Source organism: Salmo trutta, chromosome 33 (genome assembly GCF_901001165.1).
Source record: "Salmo trutta chromosome 33, fSalTru1.1, whole genome shotgun sequence".
Lineage (NCBI taxonomy): Eukaryota > Metazoa > Chordata > Actinopteri > Salmoniformes > Salmonidae > Salmo > Salmo trutta.
The window spans coordinates 25,400,713-25,412,829 of record NC_042989.1 but is presented as its reverse complement, the minus strand read 5'-3'; the positions used below and the strand labels follow the sequence as shown (position 1 = coordinate 25,412,829).

The following is a 12,117-nucleotide window of genomic DNA, read 5'->3' as shown; positions in this document are numbered from 1 at the left end:
ACCGCCCTCTACCCAGCTCTCTCCACAGCCCTCTACCCAGCTCTCTCCACAGCCCTCTACCCAGTTCTCTCCACAGCCCTCTACCCAGCTCTCTCCACAGCCCTCTACCCAGCTCTCTCCACAGCCCTCTACCCAGCTCTCTCCACAGCCCTCTACCCAGCCCTCTCCACAGCCCTCTACCCAGCTCTCTCCACAGCCCTCTACCCAGCCCTCTACCCAGCTCTCTCAAGAGCCCTCTACCCAGCTCTCTCCACCCAGCTCTCTACCCAGCCCTCTCCACAGCCCTCTACCCAGCCCTCTCCACAGCCCTCTACCCAGCTCTCTCCACAGCCTTCTACCCAGCCCTCTCCACAGCCCTCTACCCAGCTCTCTCCACAGCCCTCTACCCAGCTCTCTACCCAGCTCTTTCCCCAATACAGAACTGTACCAATCTGTAGACCTGAGCTGCATGCAGCTGGAATGGGAACTACGTGCAGTGGAAAGTGTTGCAGTAAATGCCAACATGAGGTGAATCCAGCTGGCCAGGTCTCAGAGCAGGGCAGGAGGGGGATGGTCCCGGGGCCCCGGATCTGGAGATTAGGAATGTTTTATTTTATTTATTTATTTATTTCTTTCTTTTTATTTTATTTTACCTTTATTTAACCAGGTAGGCCAGTTGAGAACAAGTTCTCATTTACAACTGCGACCTGGCCAAGATAAAGCAAAGCAGTTCGACAACATACAACAACACAGAGTTACACATGGAGTAAAACAAACATACAGTCAATAATACAGTAGAAAAATACGTCTATATACAATGTGAGCAAATGAGGTGAGATAAGGGAGGTAAAGGCAAAAAAAGTCCATGGTGGCAAAGTAAATACAATATAGCAAGTAAAACACTGGAATGGTAGATTTGTAGTAGAAGAAAGTGCAAAGTAGAAATAGAAATAATGGGGTGCAAAGGAGCAAAATAAATAAATACAGTAGGGGAAGAGGTAGTTGTTTGGGCTAAATTATAGATGGGCTATGTACAGGTGCAGTAATCTGTGAGCTGCTCTGACAGCTGGTGCTTAAAGCTAGTGAGGGAGATACGTGTTTCCAGTTTCAGAGATTTTTGTAGTTCGTTCCAGTCATTGGCAGCAGAGAACTGGAAGGAGAGACGGCTAAAGGAGGAATTGGCTTTGGGGGTGACCAGAGAGATATACCTGCTGGAGCGCGTGCTACAGGTGGGTGCTGCTATGGTGACCAGTGAGCGGAGATAAGGGGGGACTTTACCTGTCAGACGTATGGAGGAAAACCTCACCCTGACAAGGCACTCTGGACACCGGAAGGATGCGACAATGCTAGCGCCATGAAATGAATCACTTTCAAGTATGACAGGGATTAGGATGTGTCTGTTGTTTTGGAAACATGAAGCTGCGTAAAAGTAAACATTCTTGATATTGTTTAGTAATGTCTACATTTGGATAAACATTTGTAATCCTCCTAAAATCCCAAAGCGATGAAAATACCAAGCCCAGTGAAGTGGGATCCTGTGGAAAGCAGGGCAGCTATCATAAGATCCCTATCCACTGAGCTCTCCTCGCTCTCACACCCTCCTTTCAGCACCCTGTCTTCACAGCCAGGGCCAAGACACACACACACACACACACACACACACACACACACACACACACACACACACACAGGAATCTTATCTCTTTGTTCCCTGCTCTCCACAGGACCCCAGCGTATCTCAGCTACATTAAAGCCAGAGGCAGCAGCCCTAACACTGGGGTCATTGTTATGGTGTGTATGAGCACCCTCCCTGTCCCTTTTCCCAGCCTTCCCAGCCTCCTTCCCACTAGACACATCTAGAAGCCTAGTACTGGGTGGATTAGGCTAGACAGACCAAAAGCATAGCGATGCTTCAGTCTATGGACCTGAATCAGACTGAATCAGGCCTACAGGAGGAGATGCAGACTGGTCTGCTGTGTGTAAAGGCAGACTGCTCTGCTGTGTGTAAAGGCAGACTAGATGCAAGAGCTACCGCCTCAGATTAGACCAGAGCCTAGGCCAGCTGGGAGCGCTGGATGATCATGCAGTTATGTAAGGCCGCGTCTAACAGACAGAGCCTTCATGTTCCATATGCATTAGGCATAAAGGAGGCCTTTTAAACACAGGAGTTTATCAGTGTTTACATGACTGGGCCATTTAATGGCCTTCAGCAAGGCTGTGCTCTGCTGCTCTGGGAACTAGGCACATTGAATGTGTTGTTTAGGGTGGTGGGGGGGGGGGGGTGTATAATCATTTAGGGGGTGTGTATAATAATGTGTATGTAAGGGTTAATACAGTACAGTAATTCTGGTTTATGCTCATTTAAAAGCAGTTTGCATAGTTTGTCAGTGTAGCCCCTAACCCTGTCCTCTTTCCTGGTGTCCTCTTTCCTGGTGTCCTCTTTCCTGGTGTCCTCTTTCCTGGTGTCCTCTTTCCTGGTGTCCTCTTTCCTGGTGTCCTCTTTCCTGGTGTCAGCCTGCAGCCGTGGCTCCACCACCCTGGAGAGAAGCATTTTAGGAGCTCCAGCTGTTCCCCTCTCTGCTGTATCGTGTGCCAGCCCTGGTGCCCATGGGCCTCGTTGGCCGTTGTGTTACTGCTCACATTGTTCCGTGGGTATTGTGTGTGACCCTGACAGGGAAGCAGCTGTGTTAGGTGAGCCTGCCAGAGCAGCCATGTTGGCAGGGAGAAGCAGCTCTGTAGGGGGCCTCCACCAGGGGCCCGCTTTGATGAGCGCCACACAGGATGGCCCCCTACATCCATCCATCCCTTCTCTGGCTCTCTTCCTCCCTGACAGCCCCTATCGACCCTTACATCTGAATATGGCTGATACACTGCTGATGAAGGCAGGCTTTTCTTGACTGGCTGGCTGGCTGACTGGCTTACTGGCTAGCTGACTGGCTGGCTGACTGGCTGACTGGCAGAAGGGTTGGGGAAACACACTTTATAATTTCATGAAGGGAGAGATGAGAGGAGTGAAAAAAGGCATTGCTGCCCTTCACAGGAACGGGGCATCGTTTTCCTGCCAGGCAGAGGACATGACCTCCCCTGCGAGGGAAGACGGTGAGTGAAAGATCCATGGTTACAGTGTCATACAGTGTAGTCAGGCATAGCAAGAGACAGGCTACTTTTCTTGTACAGAACTCCATGTCCAGTGCAAATGTTGGACTGAGAAACCTCAGGGAGGTTGTGAAATGTCCACTTTGCTACATGACACCACAATGGATTTGTGTGTATGAAAAGAAGATATGCTGTAGCCAGGTGTGTGGGTGTGTGCACGCCAGTGATTTAGTGAGTGTGTGCATGTATGTGTATAACCTGTGTGTGTTTAACCTGTGTGTCTTGACACGAGCAGTGGAAGTTGTGTAGAAACTTTGGGTCTGGGACCGGGAAGTGACTCAGTATTGACTTGGCTTACTTCCTGGCTGTGTTGCAGGACGCTGCTGCTCCTCTGTCACTCCTCTCAGGATGTTAACCTCCTCCTCGCTTCTCCTCTCCTGTTTCCCTCACTGCTTGCTGTCTGATGGCCTGGGCCATTATCTGAGAGTCCAGAGCATTACCTGGCCCAGCCCTGACGGACTACAAAGCTGGAGGTTACATCACAGCTACTGGAGAGCGTTGTTGAAGTGAGCTCACCCCAGACTGCCTGCTGAGAACCAAGGCTAGCAAGACGAGCAAGACAGTTCTGTCTTTTCTTGCAGATGCTTAGTTGTCCTTTTGCTCCTAATGCTGCTGGATAGAATTTCTGCAATAGTTAAATGATTACTGACAGTCAGTAACTATTCCACATCGTCGACTAGAAAAGTTATTACAATGGCTATGTCAGAGCGGTTTTGATATCTATTTTTCCTTATGAATAGCCTACCCCTATTGGCACTCTGCCTACTTGTATTGCTGTATGGAGAAGAGTGGCATGCTATATTGAATAGCCATTTGATTGTTTTTTCCTTCCGCTGTAATCAGTGCATTCCACTGTTTCAGTGTTTCAGGGGATAAAGATGTTTGAATGTGAGCTCTCTTCCTGAGCCAGTGTGTTTTGAATTCTCCATCCTCCACGTTGACTGCTGACGTGAGCCACAGGAAGTAGTTCATGGGAGCAGGAGTGTGTGTGTGTGTGTGTGTGTGTGTGTGTGTGTGTGACTCATTGTAGCTTGTGTGGATTAAACAGCTGTGTTTCCCTCTCTCTCTCTCTGTGGTGATATTCAGCCTAATGTTCATTCCACACACACACCCCCGTTCCATTCCTACACCACAGGCTTGCTGGCTCTGGCAATGATGACTGTATAAAGGCAGCCATTACTCCGTGAGTCAGAGAAGGAGCTCTGTACAGTACTGTATACAATATAAACTTATATTTATCAGATGGGGGCCAACCATAAATTAGTAGCACTTGTCCAGTAAATATGGCAAACCGCATTGAACATAATCATAAATGTCCCCAAATCAAATGAGAAGGGGAAAAGAAAGAGTAAACAACTATTGAATGAATATTATTAAGACAGGGTCTTGATCAGCTGATGCCAATTTCAAAAAGTGTATATGAGTTATTGTGGGTATATTGTTGGTCGAGCCAGTAGATTATAAGTGTTCCAGCCATTGCGTTCTGGATATAGTGGATACTCACAAGCGTTTTTCTGTTTCTTCCTCGCCAGTTCCCGGAGTGTGGCTTCTTTGGCATGTATGACAAGATCCTGCTCTTCCGCCATGACCTGACCTCTGAGAACATCCTCCAGAGGCTGATGTCAGCAGAAGATATCCATGAGGGAGATCTGATAGAGGTGGTGCTCTCTGGTGAGTAGTTCTGATCTGGGTTCAACCCTAACGACTTTTATTCACTTTTTGACTTTATATGTACTAATTTAGTAAACAACATTTTCTATAATTCAAACCTGTGTGTTGTACAGTGCTGTTTCACGCCTATCTGAAGCTCACCTCCAGAGACACAGGTGGCTAGTTTCCCCTCTCTTTTCCTGTCACAGATGATTTCAGTTTCCTGCTGACTATTGAGTCTAACAAACACTGGCTCGTAAAGGCATTCTTTTCTGTTCCATCTGTCTCCATTGGGAAGCACCTCACAGTCCCACCACCTGGACTGGACATCCCCTCCTCCCTCTCTCTCTCTCCGGGGTAGAACTGGAAGCATTGTCTGCATGGATCCAGACATGAAATAACTCTTCGGCCGGATGGATCTGATCTGCTGGTGTTTAGCAGTGAGCCCCAAATGAGTGTATCCAGGAGACCTCTGGTTTCCTCTGTCTCCTTCCATCTGGGTTGAGACGGTTGACAGGTTTCAGCCTCAGTGTTGCACCTGGATGGCTGTGTGAGGTCAGAGTATTGTCACATCCACAAGCTCTACACCCACACTGCTTCCTCATCTTAGCCTTGTAGTTGGTCTACATCTGCTGAGGAGATCTACATGTGTCAAACTTGTGCAACGCAAGCGCCGATATGCTTTGCTGTTCTAGTCTGGCACACTGAAAATAGGAATTTTTTAATCATACTATTTATCCTTCCCTTAGTTGCTTCTAATTTACATGAATTAAATACTTTAAAGACACCATTGATTCCTATAAATTCTTTGAGACCTGTTGTTCAGTTCTGTGGCTGTGAGAGACAAACAGCTCAGGGTTCTCTTGGCGCTGGACTCAAAGGGCCTGGCTTGTTTTCTCTGCAGTAAGTGATTGTAGTGGACCCACTGAGTATAAACATGCTGGACTGTGCAGGGCGGCACTGGAAATAGTGGACAGGCCATCCCTAACCAGGGGGTTGGACATGGAGAGAGGGCTGTTTGGTCCAAGAATCCCACTCACTGTTTGTTTCTCACTCAGCATCTCTCTTATTTGACAGGATATGGCATACAAAATGGATGTACATATTTGTTTTATAGCACTTTTAGTCGCCGATGTATGTTACAGACTGTAACCTCTGAATTATGTCTGATGGACACTTGTGATGCCTGATTAGTCAAAAATGAAAACAAACAGACATCCCATTGATGTCAGGCCTGCTGCTCGTGAAAAACTCTTTATTGGCTCAATCTTCTATGGTGTTTGATGCAAAACATCTCAACAACCATTTCATAAAGTTGAGGCCGTTAATAGGCTGTGCGTTTTTTTCCTCGATGTGTTTGAAAAGCCCATGAATGCCTTCTTTCATGTGTTTTTGCCAGGGACCTATGACCAGTGTGGTGGCATGTGACTTTCTTGAGTTCTTTATACGCTTTCAAGTTCGACTCAAAATGTGCCCGAGTTCATTAGCAACTAAATGAATCTATATAGCTAGTTAATGAAATAGATATTATTCATATGGAGGTGCTGTGTGTCCATATGATAACATGGAAATCAACAGTGCTGCTTTTTAAGCTTGGACCTTTAGATTTGACAGTCCAAGGACCTGCAGTAGGAAGTGAAGTCATAAGGTGATCTGTGGAGGCCTATCAAATTTGGTATGTCTATCTATCGCACATCTGTGTTCCTCGCCGCAGCCATCTGTTTTGCTCTCTCTTTCTTCCTGGTGTCTCTTTCTCTCTATTTTATCTTCCAAAGAATGTTCTCTCTTCCAGGTATTTGGGGATTGTCAGTAAAGTGAATTTTATTCCCTAAGTGGATAGATGTCACATTTGTTGTTCAGAGCTGCATCTCGTCATGGCAACAGCTTCTGAGAATGTCCCTGGTGCATCCTTCATGGGATACTGGTATGTCAACTTGGTCTTATTGTAAAACTGGATCAGAGAAAACACCCACTGAAACACAAAAACACACACAAATAGTTAGTGACATTACGCAGGGTTTTACACCTAAATTCTGGCGTAAAAGATTATGATTCCCTTGTTGGTCAATGGGAAAACCACAACAGCATAAATGATTGCAAAAGAACTGTGAGAAAGAGATTTGTCTCTTTTCTCTCCGGTGCTGGGGGGGATGCAATCACACAGGTTTGGTAGCGAATAGCGATCTCTTATTCACATCTTAGATGAGTCACTCCTGTGAACTAACTGTCCCTTCCAAGAATTACCTCACTCATATCACTCCAACACAAACCACAGCAGCAGATGGAGAAAAGTCCCCTGGGTAATGGCTGGGCCTACCTTGTGTTTCAGTCCAGATAGGAAACAAACCAAACCATACCATGAGCTCGCTGATTAAAGAGCATCATTATCATGGGATGTGGTCTTCTCTGGTCCAGTTCTGTTGAATGAGACTGTCTGTCTCAGTGGTCTTTAGTGTGCTCTGTAATGCCATACCACTCTGAAACAGGTGATGTTGTAGACAACCTTGTAGCCTGTTGTTAGTTTCTGCTGTACCGCCTCCTACTGTAAGTAGATGTTATAGCACCGAGCTGTTAATGGGATGATATAGCACTGAGCTGTTAATGGGATGATATAGCACTGAGCTGTTAATGGGATGATGTAGCACTGAGCTGTTAATGGGATGTTGTAGCACTGAGCTGTTAATGGGATGATATAGCACTGAGCTGTTAATGGGATGGTATAGCACTGAGCTGTTAATGGGATGATATAGCACTGAGCTGTTAATGGGATGTTGTAGCACTGAGCTGTTAATGGGATGATATAGCACTGAGCTGTTAATGGGATGATATAGCACTGAGCTGTTAATGGGATGATGTAGCACTGAGCTGTTAATGGGATGTTGTAGCACTGAGCTGTTAATGGGATGATGTAGCACTGAGCTGTTAATGGGATGATATAGCACTGAGCTGTTAATGGGATGATATAGCACTGAGCTGTTAATGGGATGATGTAGCACTGAGCTGTTAATGGGATGTTGTAGCACTGAGCTGTTAATGGGATGATATAGCACTGAGCTGTTAATGGGATGGTATAGCACTGAGCTGTTAATGGGATGTTGTAGCACTGAGCTGTTAATGGGATGTTATAGCACTGAGCTGTTAATGGGATGGTATAGCACTGAGCTGTTAATGGGATGATATAGCACTGAGCTGTTAATGGGATGTTATAGCACTGAGCTGTTAATGGGATGATATAGCACTGAGCTGTTAATGGGATGGTATAGCACTGAGCTGTTAATGGGATGATATAGCACTGAGCTGTTAATGGGATGATATAGCACTGAGCTGTTAATGGGATGATATAGCACTGAGCTGTTAATGGGATGATATAGCACTGAGCTGTTAATGGGATGACATAGCACTGAGCTGTTAATGGGATGACATAGCACTGAGCTGTTAATGGGATGATATAGCACTGAGCTGTTAATGGGATGACATAGCACTGAGCTGTTAATGGGATGACATAGCACTGAGCTGTTAATGGGATGATATAGCACTGAGCTGTTAATGGGATGATATAGCACTGAGCTGTTAATGGGATGATATAGCACTGAGCTGTTAATGGGATGATATAGCACTGAGCTGTTAATGGGATGTTATAGCACTGAGCTGTTAATGGGATGATATAGCACTGAGCTGTTAATGGGATGATATAGCACTGAGCTGTTAATGGGATGATATAGCACTGAGCTGTTAATGGGATGATATAGCACTGAGCTGTTAATGGGATGATATAGCACTGAGCTGTTAATGGGATGATATAGCACTGAGCTGTTAATGGGATGATATAGCACTGAGCTGTTAATGGGATGATATAGCACTGAGCTGTTAATGGGATGATATAGCACTGAGCTGTTAATGGGATGGTATAGCACTGAGCTGTTAATGGGATGATATAGCACTGAGCCCTAGTGAGAGAAACCACGACCTCGGAACAGAACAACTTTCCCCTCCAGCATCTCTTACTGTACATAACTGCCTGTTCTAAGTTACTTCCCAGGTCAGACTCTCTGATATGGATGCATTCACTCCACTATGTGAACAATTTGTTCCCTAGATCTGAGTTATAGTTTGTTTTATACACACAGACATACCAATAACACAAGTGCCGATGGTCCAGTAAATCATCTGACTATTACCGGCTGACAAAACAGCATAAAATGTCTTTATATTACAGTGTACACTCGGGGCTCTTTTTTGACAAACTAATGCAGTGGTACATATTTGAGCTAGCGGTGGCGCTATAGGTCCAGGGCTGTCAGAAATATTTTTGCTGTTTTGACTTCAGGAATTATGGGCGCAGTAGCTGGCGGTGGCGCGTAAAGGCTGGGTTTTAATGAATAAACAAGTTGGAGGCTTGTTTCCTCACTGGCCATTCCGAACGTGCTCCATGGCTAAATATGTGGTTGCTTTAAGTTGTGTATTTATGGTATTTTATGTACTGCGTTGTCATCAATTCCAGTGTAGTCCATTATAGCCTAGTTTGGTAAATAAAATAAATAAAAGCCTACAGAAACAAAATAACAAAATGTAGGCCTATCCCATCTTTGCTAAATATGTTGAACATGTTTTCAGTCCACATTGTTCTAAGTAATTGTTAAACATAGCATTTACACTGATATAGGGGCTAGCCTACTGTAAATTGCATTATGGTTGAGCCATGGATATGCCAAACATTGTCAATAAGCAAGATTAAATTCACTCTTGATAAAGCCTAAAATGAGAATGAATAATTATAATCGAAATGACTTGTTTAAAATAGGCTGTCTAAATACAGTTACAGGCTCCATCATTTCTCCCTGTAGGCATATAATATTAAGGCAATGCAGACAATGGAGGGTTTTACGCACATACACACTTTTCACAGAAGCTGAAAAAGAGAATATTAAGAGAATGTCCCAAATACAGTATAATGTTTAAAAAACGTAATGGAACCATCTTACAGATCGCATTCACACTTCTCCAGAAATAGCAGACGGCTCCTAAATTCCATTGCATGCGAGCTGGTTTTTAATCAAATTTAATGAAAAATAAGCAATCAGTTTTTTTAAACAACAATAATATTTGTAAATAGCTTGGTCAGAAGACACAGCGGGTTGCTGTTGAACCAGCCTTCGTTATAAATAAAATCAAATAAAATTGTATTGGTTACATACACATGGTTAGCAGATGTTAATGCGAGTGTAGCGAAATGCTTGTGCTTCTAGTTCCGACAGTGCAGTAATATCTAACAAGTAATCTAACAATTCCACAACAACTACCTTCCTATAGGCCTAGAGTAAGGGCTTGGTTTTTAATCATATGAAATGGAAAACAAGTAATTGTTACAGGAAGATAAGTTCTAAATACAAGGGTGAACAGCATCATCTCATCTCTCTGTTAATGATGGGCATATGGACACATGTAGCCTACATGTAGTTTTTTTTTACACACGTCCAAAACAGAAGCTGGCTAAAATAATGTACTGTAGGCCTACACATAGATACACATAGATAAAAAGGAGATGTCCAGTCACTGGTTTGCTGCTCCCAAACTTGATCTTTTAATAAAGCTTTGGTGATTAAGATTCGTTTCAAAGCAGTCTCACGAGCCAAAACCTTCATTGATAGGCTTGGCTACTTGGCGAACACAATGGGCAGGACAAAAAAAACAGCCTTCATTGAGGCATGGGAGGCTATAGGTCTATACTTGGTTGATTTTTAATTAAATGAGACCCAAATGAGAAAAAGCTTTTGTTTTTAATGTTTATAAATACGAGGGTTACAGGTACAAAAAACACATCTCTCTTGTTCCATGAGCTGTTTATTTTTTTACATTTTATTTAACATTTATTTAACTAGCTCAAGGGCACTGTGTGTCACGGCTGGATAGGTTGTGCTCCCGCTCACAAAATCCATGCCATTACCAACCATGTTACCGCTAAGACCTGCTTTTCGTTGTTCTTAAAGGACACACCTCAAATACTGCCACTCCGCCCACATCAGTGCAAGCGAGCTGATATTAGACAGGTAAATTGCTGAACCTGGTGAATGGGGTGGAAAACACAAGAGCGCCAGTTTTTACATGCTGAAATTGAAAACAAGTGAACGTTTAGCACTTGCGCAGCTGTAGTGCCAGCCGAAAATGGAGCCCTAAACCTCTTAACTATACTGAACAAAAATATAAATGCAACATGTAAAGTGTTGGACCCATGTTTAATGAGTTGAAATAAAAGATCCCAGAAATGTTCCACACGCACAAAAAGCATATTTCTCTCAAACGTTTATGAGCATTTTATCCATTGTCAAGATAATCCATTCACCTGACAGGTGTGGCATATCAATAAGCTGATTTAACAGCATGATCATTACATAGATGCACCTTGTGCTAGGGACTATAAAAGGCCACTCTAAAATGTGCAGTTTTGTTACACACATGCAATTGGCATGCTGACTGCAGGAATGTCCACCAAAGCTGTTGCCAAATAATTTAATGTTAATTTCTCTACCATAAGCCGTACCATAAGCAATGTCATTTTAGAGAATTTGGCAGTATGTCCAACCGGCCTCACAACCGCAGACCAAGTGTAACCATGCCAGCACAGGACCTCCACATCCATCTTCTTCACCTGCGTGATGGTCTGGGGGGGGGGGGGGGGGGGGGGGTATTTCTGTCTGTAATAAAGCCCTTTTGTGGGGAAAACCCATTCTGATTGGCTGGGCCTGGCTCCCCACCCATGGCTGCACCCCTGCCCAGTCATGTTAAATCCATATGTTAGGGCCTAATGAATGTATTTCAATTGACTGATTTCCTTATATGAACTGTAACTCAGCAAAATCTTTGCATGTTGCATTTATATTTTTGCTTAGTATAATTGTTATTTAATTTTTTTGTAATTTTCATTATTTGGTTTCAGGGTTTTTGTGTTTGAAGTTTATTTGTTTTTGCTTTAGTTTGTCATGTTTTTGTTTTTAAGTTGTGTCTGAATTGCAGCTTTAGCCACAGTAGAGGACTTCCAGATCCGGCCCCATGCCCTCTATGTCCACTCATACAAAGCCCCCACCTTCTGTGACTACTGTGGGGAGATGCTATGGGGCCTCGTCCGGCAGGGGCTCAAATGTGAAGGTAAGCACACACGCATACACACACACATATCAAGCTCTCTCTCACATCAAGGCTGGGGTGCACTGTGAACCGAAAGCCAAGGTGTCAAATGTTTACCCGACTCGTACACTCATATACACACAAATCAAGCATGCCCTTCTCTTGGTCCAATCTGAGAGTTAGATTAAGGCTGGTAGCGCCGTGCAGCAG

General features: G+C 44.3%; 1 protein-coding gene across 4 annotated transcripts in view; it reads left to right on the top strand.

Annotated features, from left to right (window-relative positions):
• The window catches only part of LOC115172746 (serine/threonine-protein kinase D3), a 67,799-nt gene that overhangs the window by 33,252 nt on the left and 22,430 nt on the right, over positions 1-12,117 (top strand). For all 4 annotated transcript variants that reach the window (XM_029730468.1, XM_029730466.1, XM_029730465.1 and 1 more), the window contains 2 exons: positions 4,668-4,806; positions 11,797-11,928. In XM_029730468.1, coding sequence (XP_029586328.1) covers positions 4,668-4,806; positions 11,797-11,928 — 271 coding nt within the window. The remainder of the gene's footprint in view (positions 1-4,667; positions 4,807-11,796; positions 11,929-12,117) is intronic.